General features: G+C 30.9%; 1 protein-coding gene across 5 annotated transcripts in view; it reads right to left on the bottom strand.

Moving 5' to 3' along the window:
* The window catches only part of LOC139516320 (carnitine O-palmitoyltransferase 1, liver isoform-like), a 41,488-nt gene extending 15,374 nt beyond the window's left edge, over window positions 1-26,114 (bottom strand). For all 5 annotated transcript variants that reach the window (XR_011662942.1, XR_011662941.1, XR_011662940.1 and 2 more), the window contains exons 1-12: window positions 25,540-26,114; window positions 19,354-19,466; window positions 16,503-16,619; window positions 13,129-13,205; window positions 9,437-9,527; window positions 8,872-8,952; window positions 7,341-7,427; window positions 4,619-4,734; window positions 3,689-3,750; window positions 2,816-2,914; window positions 1,177-1,226; window positions 425-509 (exon numbers count right to left, since the gene is read on the bottom strand). Coding sequence is in view for 1 of the 5 variants with exons in the window: in XM_071306364.1 (XP_071162465.1) it covers window positions 425-509; window positions 1,177-1,226; window positions 2,816-2,914; window positions 3,689-3,750; window positions 4,619-4,734; window positions 7,341-7,427; window positions 8,872-8,952; window positions 9,437-9,527; window positions 13,129-13,205; window positions 16,503-16,619; window positions 19,354-19,466; window positions 25,540-25,860 (1,299 nt within the window). In the remaining 4 variants the exon portion in view is untranslated. The remainder of the gene's footprint in view (window positions 1-424; window positions 510-1,176; window positions 1,227-2,815; window positions 2,915-3,688; window positions 3,751-4,618; window positions 4,735-7,340; window positions 7,428-8,871; window positions 8,953-9,436; window positions 9,528-13,128; window positions 13,206-16,502; window positions 16,620-19,353; window positions 19,467-25,539) is intronic.
* Between the last annotated feature and the right edge of the window lie 1,385 nt (window positions 26,115-27,499).

Below are 27,499 nucleotides of genomic sequence, written 5' to 3'. Positions count from 1 at the left end.
ATTCAGGGGCAGCAACCCAACAACCGATTGACCGATTCATCTGAAAATTTCAGGGCAGATAGATCTTCACCTGATAAACATTTTTACCCCATGTCAGATTTGCTCTAAATGCTTTGGTTTTTGAGTTATAAGCCAAAAACTGCATTTTACCCCTATGTTCTATTTTTAGCCGTGGCGGCCATCTTGGTTGGTTGACCGGGTCATGCCACACATTTTTTAAACTAGATACCCCAATGATGATTGTGGCCAAGTTTGGTTTGATTTGGCCCAGTAGTTTCAGAGGAGAAGATTTTTGTAAAAGTTAACGACGACGGACGACGACGACGGACGACGGACGACGGACGACGACGACGGACGACGGACGCCAAGTGATGAGAAAAGCTCACTTGGCCCTTCGGGCCAGGTGAGCTAAAAAGAGACTTACGGTTGCATCCCCAGCTGTATGTTCAGCATTTACACCAACAACTCCATTAGAAAATATAGCAAATGTCAACGATTTATCATTCCATCTGTAAAAATCAAAATACAGAATCAGATTTGAAAATCCTACTATGACAAACTCAATTCAATGAATACAATTTGCTAAAACATACAGAAATATTTGTATAAACAAAATATTTTAAATAAAGTAGCTATAAAAAGTTTTATTTAAATTGATAACAGTCTTGTGCACATCTATAAATAGAAAGTGTAAAATCATAAAAACAACCCTGTATACATTGAACCCTTTCTGTATTTTTGTTTTGTTTAGTTGCTGTCTCCTTGACATATTCCATGTAAAAATGCTGATTATGTTTAATTCTTGTTTTAAAAACAACACAATTGTTTGCACCTCTCATAAGTCAAGAGTCTGATGTTCAGTAGATGTTGTTTGTTAAATTTGGTTCATAAGTGTTTCTCATTTCTCATTTTTTAAATAGATTAGACCGTTGATTTTCCCTTTTTAATGGTTTTACACAAGTAATTTTTTTTAGCCCTTTATAGCTTGTTGTTCCATGTGAGCCAAGGCTTCAAGTTGAAGATCATACCTTGACCTATAATGGTTTTATAAATTTGACTTGGATGGAGAGCTGTCTCATTGGCACTTATACCACATCTTCCTATATATCTATGCCAATAATAAAGTGATGATAATAAGTAAACGTTTTTAATAATAACTTTGTTAATATAACTTACCTGTTTGTTCCATTTCCACATAAAGTAAATAAACCATTTTCATCAATGGACTGAAATCGAAAAAGCAAATATTTACTTTATAAATATCTCTATATTGCTTCAAAATTATGATTCAGTATACATGTACAGCAGAAATTATTTTGTCTCTCCATGTACAACATAAATCTTTCTTTCGAAAATTCACAAAATATTCAAAAATAAAATATTTAAGGTGGTACCCAACACTTTCACTAAATTTAATTTTCATGAAACTTTGACCCTTTGACAAAAATATAAAAAATTCAAAATATTTGAACCAACCAATTTATCAGAAAAATTACACTGGTTATTAAGCAGTTTGACAAACACTAAATTTGATCATTGAGAAGCTTAATATTCCCTTAATAACTCGGCGTAATTAAAACGTTTAGCTGATTTTACAGAGTTATCTCCCTGTAGTGTTAGATACCACCTTAAACACCTGCACGATTAATTAATTGATTACAAGTTGTTGAATGTGCAGTGGCAACCATTACATGCATAGTCTGGATGATAACATGTTAATTTGATATGAACAAAATGAACCACATTTTTAATATGCTATGTTCAAAATGTACTAGTATGAAGGACAATTGGTTCATAATGTACTAGTATGAAGGACAATAAGTCATTACAACTTGACACCTTATTCTAACTCTGAACCAATCGGTTTTATTTCTTAATCCAAAGTGCTTGGCAGAGAGACAAAATATACTAATTCTATTGGGTCTGTTTTGACCCAGCTGGGGATTGATCCTGACCTTAATCACTCAAGGCAAGCCCAAACCATTAAAGCACTGAGGCATACATGTACAATTATGCCTCCTCTTTTAAAAAGTATAAAAATTTCTAATATTTCATTTCTACCTCCAATGTTTATATCTTAAGTGCATCTATGCCGATTTTGCTCGAAGGAAAGTAAAACATTTAAAGAACTTTCAAATCACAAATACATTTTCTATATTTATATATATTTACTGTTGGTTAACAAGTCTGACACAGTTCAAAACTCTGTATTACAATCCTTCTAAAATCACTCATCTATCAGTGATGGATGTAGCATCCTAAGGTATACAAATGATAGCTGTTTAACACCCAGCATCAATTATTACATAAATATTCAGATGACAACATGTTGATTTAATATTAAGAAAGCCTGCTTTGCACTTTAAGACTGATATGCTGAGTATATTTTTTTAAAAGATACTAGCTCATAAGGTAAGCGTCCGCAGGAAGACATGTTACCCTACCTGGGAATATTATTCTAACTACGAGCCAACCCGTCTTGTTCCTGAATGTCAAATGCTTGGCACTGACAGAGAAGCAGCAAATATTAAATGCATATTTAGGATGATTTCATTTTAATACAGTACTTAGATAGTCTGCTTTGTACTAGCCAAACATGATGAGTTGGATTTAATATGTAAACACAGGCCGCAGGAAAACTTGTTACCCTACCAGACCACATTTTTCTAACTGTAGGCTGATTAGTCTTTACTCTTGCTCTTCTAACTCTCAACCAACAGAAGGTTCTCTAGCAAAGCTTTTGAGCAGATACGTAGGCCTCAAGTTAATATAAATGTGAAGGGGAAAACCCCATATGATTTCTATTTATACTTACTGATGGTTTCTCATCATCAAAAGAGAACACAGTTATTGCAGCTTCTACGGTATGTAAACTTTCTTTATTTGTAGGATTCTCCATTAATTTAACACGGTTCTGAAATAAAAGATGAAAACTTGACTCAAGAACTAAATTTAATAAAAATACAGATATCTCCTTTCTCCCTTTTCAATTTTACAAGAACAATAACCATGAAAAAAAAAGATACGATATATTGATTATATTACAGTATTTCATTTCACAAGAAAATTAAAACTAAAATAAGGGTGTAATAGGCTTTTTGCCAATTCCAGTAATTGACCCTGTAATTAGAGATCCCTCTTTCAGTTGTCTCCCTTATGAGGGACATTAGTTTTCATTTATAATGGAGAGCTAGCAGAACGAGCAAATTTACCTGTGCGTAATGTGAGTAATCTTTAAGGTTTTCAAATCTTTTAATTACATTAATTTGTTGTTAATCTAAATACTTTTGGCATTAGAAATTTTTTTTTATGAAAAATTATGTTGACCGCCAAAACAACACTTTCAATTCATCATACTTTGCATTGGCAAAAGCCAACTTTGTCCGGTATGGAACCAGTCTACGATTGACAAAGGGAAGTAATTTGTTACAAAAGTGTGTAATAACAGAATCAAATCGGTAACTGGCAAATGGATATTAAAGACCTCAAACAAAATAAGGTTTAAACAGGTTATATATAGTGAAAAATAACATGGAACTTACAATGTACATACACCTAGCATTGTTCTTCTTATTTTTCAAGTTTAGAACTATTGCAAAATTAAAGGTATGCATCTAACAAACATAAGCAATTTTTTAAAGAAATATGGGGGAGGATGAGTAAAACCTAGAATTAATTTAGTATTTACCTGTGCCCATGTGTTTCTATCCTGTGTGGTAAATATAGACACCTGGTGGCTTTCTTCCGAAGCTGTAATCAATAAATTGAAATTAAGTTATTTCTCAGCATTGGTGGCATTTAAAACTTACTATAAAATGTAATTAATACTGTAATCAACTTCATCACAATAGTTTTTAAGGTTTCCAGAGCACAATGTAATCTATTTAAGGAATGACTGTAATATTTTTTCTGTCTATGAAGAAATAACATAAAAAATGTGGTGCACACTGAATAACAGTGTGCACCACATTTTTTATGTTATTTAGAATAGACAGAAAAAATATTACAGTCATTTCTTATAATTCAATTCTAAATTCCATTTCAAACCGTAGAAAACCATGAAAAACATTGATGATGTCACAGTCACATGACTAAATTATACAAAATAACTTCAGCCAGTCAGAAGACGCCTTACATCCAAAATTAATTATATATTTATATATATATCTTTATTCTCATAAACCAAAATCCATGGTACAGTAATCAGATATCAAAGATTTTTGAACCTTCGATAAAAGTTATTTCAATGTTTATGCATATTACGGGAAAATGGCATTTAAAGAGCGCAGAAATATGAAAGAAAAAAACAAGCAAATAAATCACTATTATACCTTGCATCACTTAGCCTCTAATGTTGAGACAGATTTATACCCTATTATTGTAACTCAAAAAGTTGTCTCCCTTATCAGAAATTGAAGGAATTGTCTATATCATAAAACAATTTAAGCAAAGCTGAAATATACTGTGGAATATTATATAAAATAAAGTTTATGGAACTAAGATTTGAGAAATGATATAAATACATTGATTGTTTAAAAAATCTTCGCGAAAATATATGCTTAAATGGAGAAAAAAAACCTTAATACCATTTTCAATCATAATGGAATATAAAGTTTACCTTCTGTTTCTTCAAATATTTTCTCTAATATTGAATATATTTCAGATACTGTCAATAATCTGTCTTTTCCATCATTGTCAGGTGCCTTCACTTCTAACTTATAATATAATCCTCTCCTACAGTATAAAATATAATTAAAATATGGCAAATATTGAAGGTATAAAAATAAACAAGTATAAATTTTATAAATTTTATTAATTAAAATATGGCACATGTTGAAGGTATAAAAATAAACAAGTATAAATTTTATAAATTTTATTAATTAGAATATGGCACATATTGAAGGTTTAAAATATATACAAGTATAAATTTTTAAATTTTAATTGCATTATTTTATATTCTGTATATCATGATATAGAAATAATTAACCTTCCATTTGTGTCCATTGTTACAGTGACTTGACTGTTAGTGTTGCTATTCACCAATTGCAACTCATTAAAAATGTTGACCCAATTGCAATTTGTTTTATTAAATCAAATTGTTCAACTGGTCAAAAATTTGAACAAACTGTTCAGCCAAAATGTGAAAGTGCAAAGTGATGAAGTAAATCATACTTACAATCCTATAAGTCTGTAACTCCACTGTATTGATGTAATTCCTAAATCAGTCTATCAATCTGAATAGTTATATTACAGCCATTACCATACTAAAGGTGAACTGTTTTATTTTGAATTGCTATAAAAATGTCAAAACTAAGCTTTTATAGAGTTTTTCTTTCGAAAAGTATTCTATATTTAGAAGAATCACAAATTATGTGAATAAAAACATTTCATATTCAGTAAAATATGTATGAAATAACAATATGCTTCCTTGGGGAGATAACCTAAAATACTATTCTTTTGAATAAAGACTTTTAGAAACCAAAAAGCGATTATCTCCCCTTCCTACAAACATATTGCAATTTCAAATATTTTACTGAATATGAAAAATTTTTATTCACATAATGTGTGATTCTTATAAATATAGAAAACTTTTTGAAAGAAAAACTCTATAAAAGCTTAGTTTTGACATTTTTATAGCAATTCAAAATAAAACAGTTCACCTTTAGTATGGTAATGGCTGTAATATAACTATACAGATTGAGATTGATAGACTGATTTAGGAATTACATCAATACAGTGGAGTTACAGACTTATAGGATTGTAAGTATGATTTATTTTATCACTTTGCACTTTCACATTTTGGCTGAACAGTTTGTTCAAATTTTTGACCAGTTGAACAATTTGATTTAAGGCCACACCAAATTAATTAGTAGTTCTTTGGAAAACCCGCACCTAAATTGCCGAAATTAAAATAAAAAAATAAAAATAAATTTCCCGCACCTCACCTGCCAAAACCAAAAAATAAAAATAAAAATAAAATTCCCGCACGTCGAAAATAAATCCGCATTTTCGACGAACTCGATTCCGGTATTAAAATAAAATCTTTATCAATTAAGCGTTTGAAAATATGCAGTGTTTGTCATTTGTCAAGCATATTTTTGATTCTGATCAAAAAAGTTGAAAAGATGGAAAACGTTCTGATTGTTTCTGTGGTGAAACATTCAGACAAAAATAACAACAAGGGCTTTTGTTGGCCCTGTAAATACCCCTACTGATATTTCATTGATACATTTCTTTTGATATGAAAAGATAGACACCAAAACAGTTGTTGACGGCCTTGTGGAGACCTCTGCATTTGTTATTTTTCCTGGTGGATGTTGTGCAGTTCTCAAACTTTAAAATACCCCATATTGTTCCATTTTTATATGTACCTTTTTATAATAATACAAGGTACTGACAAAATGATAAAATTTGATATTTTATACCATTTTTAAAGATGGGTGAAATTGAAAGTTAACTTGTTTAACACAGCATGTTTTGTAAATGAAAAAAAATGCATTTCTATTGCAAGATTATAGACTCCATGATGCATCTGGTTGAAATCTTAGTTATAAAATAGGCTTATAAATGTAGGTTATGTAGGTATTTCCATGTTGGTATGTTTTGGTGTAATTTATTTTCTGATATTTAATTGTAAAGTAGCACTAGCTAGAACCCCCAGTTTCCACTGTGCTTGGATTGACTGGTTAGTGATCCATATGCATAAACACAAAACACACACCATGCAGTTATGTTATAAGAAGCTAGCTAGCATACTACAGAGGGTGTCTAAGGACCAGAAGGTGCATATACTACAGATGAAAGCAGTGCATATTAAAAGCAGATAGCCATATAAAGTTCATGCATAAAAAAATATGTTCAAAAGTGTATATTTGTGCAGTGTTAATTATACAAACAACAAAACAAAATGAAAAAGAATGCAGAAAGTTGAAATACATATAAAAAGGGAGATAATTTAATTATATCAAATTATGTCCCCTTTCAATTAAGTGAGTTGAAAATTCAGTTGCTTCTTTTAGGTAAAAGATATAAAAATTGAGAGAAAAAAATATCGCTCGCTCCATATTTCTTCAAAATTTGAGGCGAAGAATTTAAAAATATAAATTTAAATTTCGCTCGCTCGCCCCATTTTTTTTGGGTAAAATCTCAAAGAACTATTAATTAATTTGGTGTGGCCTAATAAAACAAATTGCAATTGGGTCAAAATTTTTAATGAGTTGCAATTGGTGAATAGCAACACTAACAGTCAAGTCACTGTAATAAGAATAAATCATGGTTATTCAAGTATAAGTTGATCTGAACGTGTAACAATTCATTGTGTAAATAAAGCTGATTCTCACCTTGTAATTATAATGTAATTAGAATCTTTGTACGTATCCAATCTGTCTATTCCAGGACATGGAACTCTAACTGTACTGAATTGTGTTCTGAAAAAATACACAAAAAGATTATATCTTTTATAACGTGAGGAGTCACAATGTATTTAGTAAAAAAATATACACATTTGTAATTCTGCATGTGCCTTTCATTTGATGGTTGCTGCTTGTTACAATATATCATATTTGTTTTAGGTTTATTGTTTTGTGCATTAAGGTGGTACCCAACACCTTAACTAAAATTAGTTTGGCTCGTTTAATTTTCTTAAAATTTTGACAAAGTATTTACTTTGACCCTTTGACAAAAATATAAATCTTTTAAAAAATTTGAACCAATCGTTTAAATTACACTGGTTATATAGCAGTTTGACAAACACTTATTTTGATCATTGAAAAGCTTAATATTCCCTTAACAACACAACGTAATTAAAACGTTTTGCTGATTTTTCAGGGTTATCTCCCTGTAGTGTTAGGTACCACCTTAATCAAGCTGTTAATTTTTTTGTTTGAATTGTTTTACATGTAATTTTGCGGATTTTTATGCTGACTTCATGGTATGAGTCTTTCTCATTGTTGAAAGATACTATGTCATTTGGTCTCTAGTAGACAATCATACCACATCTTCCTATTTTAATATTTCATAATGAAATCTTGTGGTTGTTGGCGAGTCAACATGGAATATTCATCTTTATATATTTATGAAATAATTTTTAAGATTTATATTTTTTAAGTGACTTATAGTTCCAATGGGTCGGGTGTACAAACATTGTATAGACAAATATTATTATCATACTGTATATATACACCATGTCACTAAATAAACAAATTCGTATTCATATTCCATATGTAATATATACCAGTGCCCTAAATCAGAGAGTTTTCACCTTTAATTCAGTGATTGAAATATTTTCAGACACTTTTTTGTTGTTGAAAACTGTTTGATGACCTCTAGATGTTTTGAGTTTTTTGTGTTTTGGGGTAGCTGTCTAAATGACATATACCCGACATCATGTGGTATGAATGCCAATGAGACAACTCTCCATTCAAGTCACAATTTGAACCTACACAAAATATATAAGATTGCAATAGGTGAAAGTTTAATAAACAAATTATTCCAAAGAGAGCCGTGGTGTAGTGGTTAGTGCATCGGACTACTAACAGAAAGGTTCCTGGTTCGATTCCCGTCTGGGATGAAAATTTCAGGAACTGAATTTTCGGCTCTCCCTTGACACCATTTGCGAGCATGGTCTCGAGGAAACAATGATAGTCCGTCGGAAGAGGACGATAAATGGCTGACCCGTGTTAAGAGAGAGCCATATCTCTTGCACGTTAAAGACACCCTTGTAGATTTCATAAAAAAAGAGCAGGCTAATGCCGCTACAAGGCAGCACTCGCACCTGCAAAGTGGAAAGGGATTAATATAAGTTGCAAAACTTGTTTCCCAATCCACTATAAATAAATATGTTTAAACTAAAATATTCCATCTAAGACTTACTTATAACTTTCCATACACATTGGGATCATGTCCTGCATGTATTGTGGTTTCAATGTTTCATCTTGTAATTGTTCATGGAATCTATAATAATTAAAAAAAATATTAATAGTCAAAGAATAGAAAATCATTACATGTATATCAACAACTAGTTATCAATTTCTTGTTAGGCCAAATAAAAACATATGTGTGGTTCCAGTAACCCTACCGTCCCTACTTTTTCGGCTTTTTAAATAGCCTACCCTAAAGATTTTATTGTCATTTTTCATTAAGCACTGTTAAAGTCAGAATGTTGCTCCCATAGACTCAATGTAAAAAAAATCAAAAAAAATCAAAAAAAAAAACCCTACCTACCTACCCTAACTTTTTTTCAGATGTAACTGGAACCACACATACTTTTTTATTTGGCCTTATTTCTTTTTTGGTGTATCTAATGAAAGTATCTGGTACATTATATCCTACATTACCTAGCCAGAAAAGTCAATTAATTCCTTTTCTAAAAGGACTTTATTTCAATTGCCCTTTGTCTACTAGTAAATGACAGTGGCCTATAATATTATACTGTTACCTGAGAATCCAGTGTATTAGGGTAGCTCCTCTTGCCTTCTGTTTTGTACTTGGTATGTTAAGTCTGTCTGTGGCATAACAATTCACATTAACTGAAATATAAATATTGTTTTTAATTACATTAAATATTAAAATTATAAATGTAATGTAGAGTATAAGATTTATGAAAAATGAAAAGAACAATGGATTAATAGAGCATTATAACGGTGTATGTCCAGCAACTGAGTGGTGAAGGTATAACAAATCCATTTAATGATGCCATTGATGGAATCTCATACATAAAAATTCTATCCTAGTAGAGTAGTAATAGTATTCAGAAAAATATGATAAGTATCAATTATAAATTTTTGCATGCTGTTGTTGCAAAAGAAAAATATGATAAGTATCAATTATAAATTTTTGCATGCTGTTGTTGCAAAATATTGGCTGTGAGTCACATTATGTAAGTTTTCTGCAACTGAGTGCAATGAACGAATTCAAAATTCTTGTATTTTGCCATGAAGGCAATAAATATTTGACAATCATATGAGTTTTAAAATTACTGATCAATTAAGTTTTTGGAATGTATTTGCTTGGTTTTCATGATTAAAACAATAGTTTTTGCTTGTTTTATTAGCTAACAAAATAGGACATAAGAAGTTGGATATATATATAACTGACATTCAATTGTTTCAGATATTTGTTAAGATAAATCAAGAAAAGGACTTCAGACCCACATAATTTATAATAATAATATTTTGATTAAGGAGTCAATGCTGGGTCAGACTGTATGACTTCAGTGATAAGTTAGGGGTATCTGAAGTCAACATATCAGACTTTGCATTGTGACATAGACCAATAAGTGAATAAACTTCTTTAATCTAAAATCCTGTGTTAATGTTTGATGTTTTCCTGTCATATGACTATTGACCATTATTTGTTTATATTTATATTAATGACATGTATGACCCCTGATGTGAAGAATCTACTGATAATGAACTTTTCAACTTTAATAAAATACCAGACTTGCTATTATGCAAAGCAATATGTTCTTATTCTACCTAACAAGACCACATAAAATCTCTTCAGGTCTTTTATTAAATAAGTTACACAGGCTATATAGATATCTAACACTAACTAATGCACCGTGAAAATGAGGTCAAGTAAGACGAACCCTTCCAATACATGTAAACCTTACAAACTGTCCATGAGGATATTTTAGATGGCTTATTGCTTAGAAGTATCTAAGAAAAGGACCTAAACACCAAATCTTAACGCTGACCAATTTATTCTATCTATTATTTCTTAGGAATTTTAACTTTAATGTATACAATACTAAAGAGTTTAAAGTTACACAGTATTTGGAAGTGAGAAAAGATTTCTTTGTTTAATAAAAAGATAATAGACATTTAACTTAATTAAAAATTAAAGCAGATTAAATTCAAGTACAAATGTTCGAATTATCAGACTGATAATTCCAGACCAAAGTTCATAAACTAAGGAAAGACATTGACATACATACTATCCTATGGGATTGAGTACAGTGATATAGCCAAAGAGATCAATGACAATGATCTGCCTTTATTATCGGAAACTCGTGTTTGTTTACCTATCAATGTTTACTCATATTCATATACCTAACTATTTCCACCTTTCATTAACCTAACAATAAATTTCGCAATTTAATTTACGTTGCATGGACTTTGGAATAGAGATTTTAATTAAGATTTTTCACCTATCAAAGTTAACTCACATTTTACTTAACAATTTTCACCTTTCATTAACCTAGCTAACAATAAATTTCGCAATTTAATTTACGTTTCAAGGACTTTGGAAGAGAGATTTAAGTTACGGTTTTTCATTGTTTCCTGTGCAACTAATCCCTCTCCTCTGTATCCTTTACTCTTGCTAGGAGATACGAATACAATTAATATTTGTTTACTGTATTTATATTTGCATTATAGATATGTCAATGTTGCAGCGACCAAATCAGATATCAGATTTAATAGTGATTGATTTTCTCTTACTATATGCTATTATAATAAATCTAATAAAGTTAGCTGCATACCTGGCAATCTGATCCCTTACTGAAATGCTATTTTATTTAAATTAGAATGTAACCATGGTTATAAGTTAAAACAGTCAGTTTTAGATTAGTGATGTAACAAGAACAAAAGATCATTTTACGATCCGGGGATACAATTTAACACATATTTACATTTAGTTGCAAAGATTATATTCTGTTTCAACAATTTAAAGTCATATAATTCAGAAATTTTCCTGGAAGCAGAACCTTTACATGCTTTAGTAAAATTCCACATATATTATAGACACTTGCTCCTTGTAACTTTACTTGACTTTAAGATATCTTTTGGGTAAGTGTCAGTTCCTTGTAACTTTACTTGACTTTAAGATATCTTTTGGGTATGTGTCAGTTCCTTGTAACTTTACTTGACTTTCAGATATCTTTTGGGTAAGTGTAAGTTCCTTGTAACTTTACTTGACTTTAAGATATCTTTTGGGTAAGTGTCAGTTCCTTGTAACTTTACTTGACTTTAAGATATCTTTTGGGTAAGTGTCATTGAGATGCGGTTCTACCTTATTTCATTCATTCAATAATATAACATTTCCTGTTTTAAACATTTCAGTTATTTCTAAGGACTTTAAAGACCTATGTCATGTATGTGAAACTTATTTGAAGAGATGAAATATGTGAATTCAAAAAATAAAAAAAACTAGATGTGTCAAAACGACACGAACAGCCCTGTTCCAAATTTTTTTTAAATCTGCAATTTCAACAACACATGGGGACACAAACAAGATGGTAGTCTCTAACACATATACGAAATCTGCTCAAAATCTTAAGGCCTTTAAAAAAACCATATAACTGAGATTTTCAACAAGTCCAAAGCCCGTAATTTCGAAAAAAATTAGTGAAGCAGAACGAAACCCAATCTTGATCTGTAACTTATCATGGTTAACTCACATACCAAAAATCAGTCCAATATCTGAAAGCGTTTTGGAAAAAAGTTTGTATAACTGTGATTTTCAACAATTATCTAACTGTAATTTCGACAAAAAATAGTGAAGCGGAATGAAACACAAACTTGATCTGTAACTCATCATGGTTAACACATATACCAAAAATCAGTCCAATATCTAAAGCCGTTTAGAAAAAAACCAGTATAATGGTTTGTTGCGGAATGACGGAATGACGGAATTACGGAATTTCTGAATTATGAACAAGGGTAAACTATATGCCCCCGACAACTTTGTTGCGGGGCCATAAAAATAATAAAGAAAATGTAAGTGTGTGTAACACAGATTCATATAAATGCATGTTTTGAAATGAGGTGCTCTAGAAGGTAAGCAGCTGCAGTTCTAGCTCCCAATATTGCCAGCTGCTCATCACTTGTCATGAGAAAAAAATTATAAGACTTTTAAAACATGTATAACAAGATAGCATATCGATTCAGTCTTAGTGAAAGAAAAACTATTTGACCATACAATCCTGTTCATGTAATTTCTAAAACCAATATTGCTTGTCACACCACTTTTCATGACAATTTTACTAGCCCAACACCATTTATACTGGCCTGGGATGTAGAGCTTGTGGTTTATGTGAAGAGTGGAATTTGTCTAGATTTGACAACTGTGCAACAAATAATTTTATCCAATCAAATAGCAACAAACAGTAAAATTATTTGTCTTTACCTGCTATAGGCTTGCGACTAGATAAATATGCTAGATTCATCCATATATCTGTTAACCAATTATTTGTTCTTGTTGCCCTGAAATGATAAAATTAATTAACAACTTAATAACTAAAATATTTAGTGACCATCCAAAAAATTTATAAAAATGCAAACTGCAGATCAAATAAAAAAAAGAAATTACGAATATATTATTTATTCAATAAATGTAATGAATATACTGTATAACCGGGTACCAAAGTCATCTGAACATCTAAGATAGGCAACCATTGAATCTTAGGTTTAAAATTAATAAAAATAAGTGGCTACCTTACTAGACTTTTAAACTTGGAACGGACTGCCCAAAGGGAGCTAAAATGGAAATCCCCAACCCAACCTCCACACACAAACTTAGTAACCATAATTTTTTTTCCAAAAAACTTTGCTTTTTGACACCCAAACATCTCCCCTTGCCAATTTTTTTTTTTTAAATGTCCTTGAAAGCATCAATGGATTCAGATATATGATTTGTTCCTATTATTGATTAATAATTGTTGCCATAGATTTCTGTCTACATTCATTACATTCAACATAAAATACTGATGAAAGTCTTTTCTTGAAATCATATGCAAAATACAAATAAAAAGTATTGTTATGTAATTATGGGGATTTCAAGGAAGCAGACTACATATACTGGTAGACCTATTTGGAAAATATATACACAATGAATTGTAATTGCCAGTAATCAAAAAGTCAACACTTTCTATTTTTAGCAACTGATATTGACATTTTATACCTGAAAATACAGGTAATCACTGTAAAATTATTGCATGTGACATCATCCATGAAATTCCGATGTTCATTGCCAATTTTAAAGATCAAATCTTATGTAAAGTATAAATTTTCCAGCTTTTAACATAGGAGTATGAAAATTGATATCAATATATTGACATAAAATGCACTTTACTTTTTAGACATTTTTTATATAACATAATTAAATCCCTAATTATGAAATTTAAAAAAAGGATATCATACCATGTGATTTAATAGGATTTTTTCTAAAAGCTTTTAAATCAATATGCTTTATGTTGCTAAATAAATAATGTATAGGCGTTTATTAAATATGCATGATTATAACAAAGTTGAAGTACTGAGGCTTTACTAAAACTATTTACTTTCATATTAAACTCAAAGATTTATAAATGATTTTTTTAAAGTATCATTGCATAACCAAATTACGCAGCAAAATAAGTGTCTTATATAATGGGTAAATTACACTAGGTTTAGTCTCTTCCTGTATTAGAGTAAATACAGGCGTAATACTGGTATGGGTAACTTTTTTGGAATGTCAAATATATATACATGTATTGGGTTTCACAGAATATAATATCAATGGGTAGTAGAAATTTATGTCAATGGGTCAATAACGTTTATATCCTGTTAATTAAGATGTCTGTAAATACTGTGTCTAGTCTTTTTATCTAATTATATGAATGATCCCAATAAGTTAACATCTTAATAAGATGCCATGGTAGCTAGGGAAATATATATTAATGGGTTATGATTTTCCTATGAAAAATATGAAGGGGTAGGGATTTGCACATAAAACAATATACATGATATATGAATGGATTTTTACATGTTTTTAAACCAAAGTCTGTTTCCATATTTGTAGATCAGACTAACCCTCCCCATAGTAATAACAGTTAATAATACTGTACATAGTGGGCATTGAACGTCTGAACTAGGAAAACGGTTAAAAAAGATGTAGGAGTTAAGGAGGGGAAATACTTGAAACAAAGTAATAAGGAAATAGCAATATTTGTGTAATATGTAACATAATCCATCCCTCTCTATACTAGTATACTTGTCAGATGTTTCTCTTCTTAAACAACTGATCATGAAGAATGGCAAAATCTTAATTCTCAACACAATTGAAAGTATTCATCTATAAAAAATAAACACTTCCTTTTTTAACTTATGAAGCCTTCATTCTCTAACTGTTTGAATCTATTTATTAACCCCTGATTAACACATTTACCGGGTATTGCTTCACCGTAATATTCACAAACAAATGATTTATAAAGACAAACAATCATCTCTATATAATTTAATTTTGGATGTAACACGTCTTCTGATTGGCTGACGTTATTTTGTTATGAACCCATAGACATAATTTAGTCATGTGACCGTGACGTCATCAACGTTTTTTCTTGGTTTTCTATGGTTTAAAATGGATTTAGAATTAAATTATAAGAAATGACTGTAATATTTTTTCTGTCTATTCGAAATAACATAAAAAATGTGGTGCACACTGTTAAATAACCCGCTAAGCACGTTATTCAGTATGCACCAAATTTTTTATGTTATTTCTTCATAGACAGAAAATATATTACAGTCATTCCTTAAATAATTACCCTGCAACATTAGAAAATACTAGGTTGGATTGTTACCATAGTAACAGATAAATCAAAAACATTTTCAAAACCTATCATGAGTCAAATTCCAATACATATACACATAAATATATTATTATTTCCTTTAAGGTATATGTTTTCCTTTCATTAGAGGATAAATGCAATTAAACTTCTAAATACTTTTCTTTATATTTACTCTATTTTATCATTTTATATTTATTGCAAATTAGCTTATCATAGGCGGATCCAGGGGGGGGGGGGGGGGGAAATTTGGTTGGTTATATAGGGAATCATTGAAGCATGACTGGAGCGCCCCCCCCTTAGGTCAGTCAGCGGGCCCCCCTTAGGAAAAGTTCTGGATCCACCACTGAGCTTGTTTTATCAGACATAACTATAAATAAATAACAATCTGTATATCATTGATATGAAAATTGTTCAGATGAAAAGTCAAGTATCCACAAACAAGGCCCAGCAAAATACACACAAAAATTTAAAGCAAAAGAACAATTATTTTACTTCTGTTCTCCATCTCAAAGTCAATGAGGATAGAACTTTTTTTTTTAATCACAATCCATTTTAAAAGAATGATTGATTTACTGGTGTTTAATGCCACTTTCAACACTATTGTGCTACATCGTGGTGGTCAGTTTTCATTGGTGGAGGAAGCCAGAGTGCCTGTAGAAAACCATCGTTTAAAATTATGAAATACACTTGAGTTTCTTGTTGGCGACACCACAAAAAACCTTAATTTTGGATGATAAATGCATTAGAATGGGGACATATGGTTGGAACCCCCTTTTTAAAAATGGCTGGATCCTCCCCTGTCCAGACCATAAACCAAAACTTTAACCTGATATGGAACAGATGGAGGCACACACTGAAAAACATAGTTGCCCTCTATTATTGTAGACGGTGCATAACAACAATTTTAAAGGCTCCGATAAAAGGGGCTATTTATTATTTCTTCTTTATATCTCACCTTTGTAAAAGATAACTCTGTAAAATTGGTCCATCTTTTTCTTTAAAATCAATAACTTCTGTCATTAAATTTCTGTAGTCATCATCAGACAGTATGGGTCTCATGGATGCAAGAAATCTAAAATGAGAAATAATTAGTTACTGTACCTCTTAAAGTTGTTTTTTATGGTTTTAATGTTTTTGTTTGGTTTCTATTTCAATCTTCCAACCCCCCTCCAAAACACACACACACACACACACACACACACATTATTTTTGATTTATATAAGTATTTTCTCCATACTTGATTTACATTGTCACATGCGATTAACGGTACATTTTGTACTAATCTTTCTACATAAACATTACAATACTGCTGCTTTGATATGGCCAATTATTTGAATTAAACAGGAAACATATGAAACTCATAGCTTATGAAATGGAATAAAATTTGTTTTTATCTTTTTATCTCTCTTATTCCATTATTCACAAGCTGATTTGACACAATATGAGAGTTTATTAAAACTGTTATTAAACCAGTAATCAAGTTTAACTTACAAATAAATAAACTGAAATGATCAGATTTATTTTTTATCTTCATTTTAGAATTTATATTTAAGTCCCTCCTGCCCCCCCCCCCCCTCTCCCCCAGTAACCCCTAGTTGGGGATTGTGGTGTTCAATCCTGAACTTTCTATGTAAAGTTTCTTTGTGGTGTTAAGGATGTACTTAGGTGGGATTAAGTAAAAATTAAGAAATTAAGAAATTAAAATTGATACTATGTCTATAAGCTGGTAGAACATCAATTAAGGTTAAAGATAAGCTAAAAATATTGATAGGTCATGGACCTCCTTTTCGACATATTTGAGATTTAAAATATGGCAGGAAAAGGCTGGCTTGGACTTTTACCTTATATTTGCATTGGTATTATTTGGGTCTCAAAACAAAAGAAAGAAAATCAAGAATCTTCTAAAATTTCGGTAAATGATCTTTCTTGAGCTATTAAGTCTTATATGAAAAAATAAATGGGTGTTATGGGGCAAAATATTTTACATTGTATTGTATGGAAAAACACCAAGGAGTCCGAACATTTGACACAAATTCCAAAACCTCATATAAGTACGTACATCCTTAAATCCTGAACTTTGACGGTCATGTTAATTGTGGTTTTCAATCTTGAACTTTCTATTTCATGTTTTTTGTGGTGTTAAGGTGGCTCGGGCCTATTCAAAGTTTCTATCAGAAGTGCCGTATTTTTTGTTATTTTATTCTTTACAGAAAGTGAATCAAATTGGTCAAAAAAAAATACGGGGTCACGGACCATTTAAGCTCAATATTTCTTTTAAACAGGTATGTAAATATGACCATTTTTCAATGAAGATGATAGGGAAAATAGAGGTGCTGACAAATTTTTATCGGAATATCATAAAAATTTTCTATGACACTTGGTCCAAAACTGTAATATAAAAAGCTGAAATATTGCTTCAAAGAATGAGCAAATAAAAAACATAGGTCACTGATAAGGAATTTGTTTTATTTTGCCTTATTAAAACCCAAATTTTGGCAGGGAAAATGGTGAAAATGGGCCAAATGTCATTTTTGACCCTTTAACAAATAGGGATAATAAAGAAAATATTCTAAAAGTCACATAACTACAATGATTTAACATTTCTAATCAATCAAAATATTTAAAAAAATTACATCGAATTTTAGACAAATACTTTTGTAATTCATGCGTGAAATTATGCGCAGTCGAATAGTCCTGAGCCACCTTAAATCCTGAACTTTCATTGCCATGTTTTTTTGTTGTGTTAAGTCTTGAACTTTCTGTCATGTTTTTTTGTGGTGTTCAATACTAGTGTTATCAACAATATATATATATGTGTACATGTATATAACATTAGCATAAATTTCTAATTCAATTATTAACTGTCATATATTCTGACACAGGATGATGTATAAATTACATGTACTTGTCACAGGATATGATCTTTATCACACAATAATTTAATTTGACAGATTCTGATTTTCAATGAAAAAGGGTGATTTCTTGTGTTTGAAGTTGATAACACTCTGGTTTCTGATTCCCTCTGACTGAAATTAATTATAAAATTAAGTTTAACATGATTAAAACTGTGAAATATTCAAAGTGATTTACCCATAATTCCCATGTACTGTGACCAGTCACCATGGAAACAATACATCAGTTGCAAAACCATATATCCTTGTGTACCTGTGTGCTGTAGCTTTTTAAACAATTTTTTTTTTGTATTTTTTTTTATTTTAATGCAATTCTTTAACAAATTCTTTAATCTATCTTATATAATTATCAACCAAGTAAATGTATAGATAAAATATTTTTAAAAAATACTACCACCACTGGGTTGATACCACTGCTAGTGGACTGTTAGTCGCAGAGGGTATCTCACCAGCCCAGTATGCCAGTAGACAGTATTTTGTACTGGCAAGAAAATACGGAAATTGTGTTATTCAAATCTTAAATTAAGGAATTATATCTCCATTATGCAACAGTAAACTCTATTTCTTGCCCAGCTTTGGATTAGTTTTTGTCCTTTTTGGTCTTAAGCTCTTTATTTTATAAATAAGTTCTGGATTTCCAAATATTTTTGCATCAATAATCACTAGAAAGACTTAATTGGCAAAAACCTATCTTGTCGTTACATGTCTTTTAATATATCAATTAACTGTCAATAAGATGTTTTGAGGCACAAGATGATGTATGAATTACATGTATATATACATGTCACAAGATATCTTTATCAAGCACTCAATAATCAAATATTGAAAAATTATACATGATGTAAACATCACATGACATCAATACTGTGTCACATGACATCATGATTACCATACCTGTCACATGATGTATTTAGGTCTGGTACTGGTAATTTTGGTAACACCTCTTGGAAGTAATATGTTGGAAAGTTTCCCTTGCCTCTCATACCATTTAACATAAGACCCCACATCTGGAAAAAATAAAATATATTTTTAATTTAATAAGACATAAATTTAAGTGCATTTGAATTTAAAATGTATTAGCCCCTAGTCCAAATAATTATGACATCTTGAAAGGCTATTATATTTTTTTCTTTGACACCTGATACTCACAAACTCAGCGTTAACTGCTTAGTGATTACTGTAAATGACAACTTGGACCACTCGTTAACCACTGCCCTGAAAGACTTGAACAAGTAGTTCACCTCCATGTATACCCTCCTTAACAAAAACTGACCGTTGGAATAATATTTGTACCCTCATCTTGACCATCACTACAACTCGTCTTAAGATTTTTCACGATTTTGGCCAATTATATATTGTCCTACCCATTGATTTATAGAATGGAAAGTACAAATGTACAATGAATATGATATATAAACAGTATTTTATTCAAGATAAGTATTCAAGGACAGACAACTGCATACAGGACCTTTTTCTATATATCATATCCCTGTTCCCCCTAACATGCCTAATGCAGATATATAGGATATATAACATGTATAAATGAAGCAAATAAAGTTAGAGATTGTAATACCACCGCCAGCCTAAATAGGTGAAAACATTTTGACCCAAGAAAACAACTTTCATTTATAGCCTTGAACGACTGGACCTACACAATAATTATATAATAATTATCTTATCTAGACATACTGGCTACAGAGTACAGCCTATGTGTTTACTACCTAGAATATGACATGGAAATTGATTGATATGTTTGCTTATGCAACAATGTATTTAAGGTCTAAATATCTGAGGGATAAACAAAAACTGAGTGCTTTTTATGTTGTATAGAAGAAAGTTCAATTTTGAACCAAATGTACCCTTATACATGTACATGTATCTAATGTATTTAATTAATGTATTTGAAAAGTTCTCCATTCAGCAGAATTAAATATCAAAACTAAGAATGTACTTCAATAGACCATTTCTATTTTTTTTTTTAAAACATCTTATTTTATTTATAACTACATTGTCATGATTGTAATACATTGTACAACCAATAAAGCTTAGACATTAAATAATTGTTAAATAATGTTATCTCTTTCTCCTTTAAAAAGGAAAATGTACAACATAATAACTTATTTTATAAATAAAACAATGCAATAAGCTTAGACATTAAATAATCATTATATACAGGGGCGGATGCATGAATTTTCGAAAGGGGGGGTGCTAACCCAGGGCAAACAGGGCAAAGGGGGGGGGCAAAACATATGTCCCGATACAAATGCATTGATCGGCAAAAATAAAGGGGGGGTGCGCACCCCCGGAACCCCCCTGGATCCGCCACTGTTATACTGTTATCTCTTCCTCTTTTAAAAAAGGAAAAGTATACCATAAGATAATATATCCTTAAGTATACAGTAACACGGTCACCCATGTCAACCTTAAATCATTTTCTAAGTCACATTGACTTAACATACCATTTGAAAGAATTTGAAAGATCAAAAAATTGATAGTTGAACAACTAGTTACTTAATCTTATTTCTAGTCTTCTTTTGTTTAGTGTGTCACTGTGTTTGTGAGGGAGGAAGATAAAAAAAATCAATAGTTGAACAACTAGTTACTTAATCTTATTTCTAAGTAGTCTGTTTTTTTCAGTGTGTGTTTGTGACGGGTGGGGGTGTCATTGTGAAGTCTGTTTTTTCAGTGTGTTTGTGACGCGGGGGCGGGGGTGTCATTGTGAACTTATTTGACTGACACATGGTCAATAACAATTAAATTTTCCCACTGTTCAAATAACTCATATAAATTATAACAAATTGTTTTGTTAACATATGCAAATGTGAAAATTTCCATTTTAAGAAACATGTAAAAATCTTGTTTACAAATATAAATGAATATATTAAACATGCAATAAAGAACTAATAAAATATTATTGTTATACGTAATTTCTTTTTTTCTAAGTGTTATTCATTTCCTATTGGTCGACATACATTGTACATGTATGAAAATCAAAAACTTAATAATACGAGGAATAGAAAATAATGAAGTGATCAAATATAAAGAAAATATATAATGGTGGAATATATAAAAAGAACTGTCAAATGAAAATGACATATAAATTAGATAACATAAAAAATGAAGACCCGGATCAAGACCCTAAAGCTTGATGGAGGGGTGAAAACTAATAGCTTTAATCCATACTGGAACAAAGTCTTTAAATATTGGTACATGATTTTGTTACTACTCCATTAGAGAAAATAAAAACTGATTGGCTCAAACTCAAAAAACAAAAAATTCCCCTTTATCTTAGATGTCTTCTTGCAAACTTCAAAGGGTTACCTTTTACATATATACATATATATATGTGTGTATTTAGACCTCTCTATCAAGAAATTTCTTTAACATGCACACAAGTATAAAAATTGAAGTTTTTATTCAACACAATCATTGGTTTGAATGTTGTTTTCAATTTAGATTTGTATATATATATATATATATATAAATAAGCTAAAATTTGTTCAAGGTGTTTAGAATAAATATCCATTAAATAACAACACATTAACGCCTTGAACATTATGTAATATTTGCAGCTGTGGTTACATTTGTTTTTTTGTGTAGCTGTCATTCAATCTTTTCAGTCACATTTCATATAAAAAGATGAAGGAGATGTGGTAAGATTGTCAATGAGATAACTAAAAGCTGTTCATCAGAGTTCAAACAATAAGGATGTACATGTAAGCAATCAAATAGGTCACATCACACACAATTATGAGCATGATAAGTATGACTGAAAATATAAATAAAAAGAAGATAGAAAATTATTTGTAGTTCTCTCAAAACATTTCCAGTCCATCTAAAAGAACATTTTTGGTGCCATGTTAATAATCAAAACAATTGGCCATGGGGGAAAAAGACGACAATAATTCACAAAACACATATAAAAAGTCTATCATTGATTAAAAAAAAATAACACAAATGACAACCCTCTGACAGCTGCTCTAGAATAGTTTATATGGTACACAAAAATGTACATGTAGCTAGAGATATTTTCCTTTTAAGATCAATTGAAATTCAATTACAATTGATAAATTGTTACATGGTTAATTGACTGCTAGCCAAGAAAAAGTTAAAGAGAAAATGAAATGTACCTCTCATAAAATATTAATATATAGGACAAAGCCAAAAGCAAAGTTTTAAATTATGAATTTCACAGAAATATTTTATCAAGTAAACAACTTGATCTTAATTATGCCTCTACTTTTAATAAATGTATACTAATATATATACATTTTGTAAATTGTAGGTACAAGATTAATTTCAAACCAAGGTTTTAATTTGTGACATACAATTTCTTTATCTGAAACTGTATTTGAAATGGGTGATAATAATTAACCTATTCATGACCCAATGACAAATTTTGAGGTCATAAGACCTTAACAATTTTAATCAATGGACTTTGACTTATATGGTTTGTTGTGGTTTAAAAACTAGGTAAACTCACCTATTTGATAAAATCAAAGCTAAGTCAAGTTCAATAAACCATAAATCAATAAGATGTGAAAGTGGCTTTCAAATGTTCAAATTGCATGTTTATTTTTATCTTAATTATGCTTTGAAGTACCAGTAATAGTTATAAATAATAAATATAACACATTTCGATTACAAAGATTGTTTCATTTTTCATCAGAACTCTTAAGTGTTTTCTACATTATTTTTTACATGAGTCATACATTGATGTTCACATGGTTAAGAAACTTCAATACTTATCAAATACTTATTTAAAGGCAATTTGTCTACAATCTAAATTTAGATATTGGACTAATTTTTCTGTGATTGGATCATTTATGTTTTTAACTTAAGGTGGTACCTAACACCTTAACTAAAATAAATTTGGCTCGTTGAATTTTCTTAAAATTTTGACAAAGTATTTACTTTGACCCTTTAACAAAAATATAAAGATTTAAAAAATTTTGAACCAACCGTTTTGTCAGAAAAATTACACTGGTTATATAGCAGTTTGACAAACACAAATTTTGGTCATTGAGAAGCTTAATATTCCCTTAACAACACAACGTCATTGAAACGTTTAGATGATTTTACAGAGTTATCTCCCTGTAGTGTTAGGTACCACCTTAAGCTTATTGCTACATTATCAAAACTAACAATTCCATACTTATCTCCCTTGGCTGAAGGAGTTAATAATTAGGCCACATACATGTACATGCATACTCCATGGAATCTTACAAGTCATCTAAAATTGAGAAAGGACATGGGGAATGTGTCAAAGCGACAACAACCCGACCATAGAGCAGACAATCTAGTATTCTTATAATTACTTTTTGTTGGTTCAATGTTTAAAAGATCAAAATAAAACTTCAGGAGAAAATAAGCTGGTGTTTCTGACCATTTCTCATATATCATAATCCAAATTTTATCCCCGGACCTAAGCCTAATTGATACATGTATAATATTTTTCCAATATATATATTCAAGATGCAGTAAGAAATATATAATACTGGCCATCTTTAATCAGACAACTTCTACTATGTAAATTAATTGTTGAAGTAAATAATTAGGGTAAGAAATAATGATAAAACAACTCTTGCATGATAAATAATTTCAGGAAATTTCAGTTATGATGCATTGTTTGTTGAAAATATAAGTTTGCCATATGACAAAATTGAAATGTTGATATATGTACATATGTATGAATACAAATTTTTGTTGTTATTAAGTTGATATGTATACATACATTTTACATGTACATTGGTATCTTTATTTCTGCCCATGAAATTTGGACTTGAAGTCATTTTAATTTTGGTTTATCAAGTACAATTTTAATATAAATTGGTCATGTTGCTATCAAATAGATTAGCAATACTATAAACTATCTTCAAGGTTCAGGCCCGCAGCCAGGAATTTCCAAGGGGGTGTATATGGACTCATGAACTCGACTTTAACAGTCACAATTTGAACAGATCGTGACTTTAACAGTGCTTATTTGGTTTCAAGGGGGGGGGGGGGGGGGGGGGTTCATCTGAACCCCCAACCCCCCTGGCTACGGGTATGAGGTTTCACTGCATTTCATCTTTGACATAAGCTGTATTTATCATTATTTTTTACTTTAAAAGTGAAATTAAGGCATTCTTAAGGAATAATTTAACCAGAGACATACATGTATATACCCATGTATATATATATGTCTCTGATTTAACCAACAAAAAAAATTTCCCAGAAGCATGAAGAGACCCTTGTTTCACAACCAAACTGCATTCACCATTGTTTGAGAACTGTGACTTTATGAGAGAATGTAAGAATTCAATTGTACGTGATGATCTTCTCAAAACTTACTTAACTGGTATACGCAACTCATATATTTTCATGGTTTCTTTTAGAATAAATTATTTATTATTAATAAGGATCTGACAACACCACATGAGAATACACATACATGTAAATGTAAATACTTGGACTAATACATGCTAATGTATATGCATGTTGTATAATGGGGGTAGGAATAACAGTAAAAATTCTTGCCAAATGATGTTAACAATATTTTTTGGTGCATGATGATAAAATGTACACTTTCATTTGACTTTCTTTTAGTTTTGACAAATCACGTTATTTTTTTCCATAAATAACAGAAACAATTATTATTTGAGACCTCTGATGAATTACGATAAGGATATTTTTTAACAAATTTAACGCTAACGGTAGCTGAAATGACTGGTTGACACCTTAAGGTAAAGTGCATTCCTACCCTCGTAAATTGGTTCAAGGTAAATATTAAAATACATGTACAAAAAATGTAGGTTGTAGGAAGCTTCAAGACGTCACAGAAAACAAATTTAAAATAGCCTTTCAAGACTTCATAATTATTTGGACAAGTATTTATAATGTTAATACTACATGTGTGATAACAATGTCATCATCATGTTATTTAAACAATCATGACAATATAATAATGTTTGAAAAGACAATTGTCATATAGATCTCCCAATGACAGCTAAATTCATCCTTAAGACAGTACAGAAAGACCATTTTACAAAAGAAGGTCAAATTATAAGCACCATTTACATATACATGACATATTCTTACTTTTGTTGTGGTTGATTTAGGGTTATGCATCCAGCCACGATAGTTCAACAACATTTTGAAAAGCTGTAGCCGCATCAATAGCAGTATCCTCACAGTGCCAAAACCAACAATAAAACCCAGCAATGCTGTATTCATCTGATAAGGCAACCCAGACAGTTCTAGCCATTTTTCGCCAAAATCAACGTAACTTCTGACTGGATCAGAGAAAACTGTAAATAATATTGCGGATAAAAAGCCAACTGCTGAAGCTTCACTGTATTTTCTATACTGCATCATTCTTCCAGTGGCACCAAGAAACGGTGCTATTGCTGGACTAGGCATTTTGGTTTTTCGCGGCCAGACGCAAGTCCTAACTAACCCTTCTTATTAGACAACTTCGCTGTTTATTGATTGGTATCCCAGGGTTAGAGTAAAACTCCGAGGTGCTCCAATAAACTTCCGCTGTTGACGTAAATACTAGACTGGTTACGATTTCATCAAATTTAACGGAAAGCATCAAGTAGAACTGGTAAACCAGTCTATTGGAATCCAAATTGAAGACAACGCCCTCTTTATTACGGCGCAATTGGTTAAACAAAACACACCTTTGGCGATTTAAGATTTATTTATAGATTTGACCTGAATTTTAGTGTTACGTAAATTTGTCACTTCATTCATGGATAAGATATGACAGTTATCCTTGTGAGAGAAATCTTATGAAAATATTAGGTCAAGAAATTGAAATCAATAGACTGAATAGCTAAAAAAGAAAATGTTGTCTGGGACTTACACCTAACTATAAGGAGGATAGTCTACAACAGTACAAGAGAAGTTTGAACAATCATTGATCATCATTATCAACCACAGACACTTGTCTCAGACAAAAATTCCTATAAGGAATATAGGATTTTTTTCTGAGACAAGTGCCTGTGTTATCAACTTCAAAAATGAGGAGTTTATATCCACTGTTTTTGGGGGTTGTTTTAAACCTGTGTGGGTGTGGTGGTTTTTTTTTTTGGGGGGGGGGGTTTTAGGGGGGGGGGGTGAATTCTGTGTGTGTGTGTTTTTTACTCAAAAGTTTTTTTTATAGTTGTACACGATTTTATGATCTTTAATTGTTTTGCAGTCAGATCGACAACAGGGGCGGATCCAGGATTTTGGAAAGGGAGGCGAAGTTTTGAACTTTCGCCGAGCGGAGCGAGGGAAAAAAATTTTGGGACCTTTTTTGAGCTAAAAACATAAAAAAATAAAGTGTAATATGCACTTTTTAAACGGTTCCTGGCGTAGGGCATGTATATTTTGTAGTTGCTGTAAAGTGTAAGGGTTGGATATTTTCGATGCTGTATTCGCCCTATTTATATTGTCTATCATTAAATGATACTAGTAGTATGGATCCAAAGCTATGTTCTGATAAATTTGATGTGCATGGGACTTATCAGTAAAAAATAGATGTGGAAAATTCTCGCCGGTTTGTTGCAAGTTATAAGTTTATCATAACCTGACAAATTTCGTGTTGTTTACAAGATATACGCCGGGCTATATGATTAAATTTAAAATGCGACAGTCACGAGTTAAAAAAGACAAACAAGCAATTTTTATCCAAATGTTTGGTTGATATAATTCACCCAACAAAAATAAGGTTTTTCAAATCAACCAAAGGCTAATAATGAGTCTGAAATGCCGGACAACGAAGTTATGATTGACGGCCGACAAATTGAAACATAAAGGCCACACCCAGCAGGCAGGTTGCAGTCTGGTCTTGAAAAAAAGTATTCAATAAATCAGTTCGGCGAAACAGATATGCCGGCCAGACATGCAAACTCTTGCCACAAAATAAAATATGCCCGTTTTTATTCATCATGTTCATTGAATGATTAATAATTCTGTTGGAAATTTTCGTTTCTAATAGCAAAAATGTGGACAAGATTATTGTTTTCAATCCAGATACAACCAGAATTTTTGTTTTTGTTTTGTTTTTGTT

This window comes from Mytilus edulis, chromosome 3, assembly GCF_963676685.1.
Source record: "Mytilus edulis chromosome 3, xbMytEdul2.2, whole genome shotgun sequence".
Classification (NCBI taxonomy): Eukaryota; Metazoa; Mollusca; class Bivalvia; order Mytilida; family Mytilidae; genus Mytilus; species Mytilus edulis.
The sequence above is the reverse complement of the archived record's forward strand: the minus strand, read 5'-3'. Positions and strand labels throughout refer to the sequence as shown.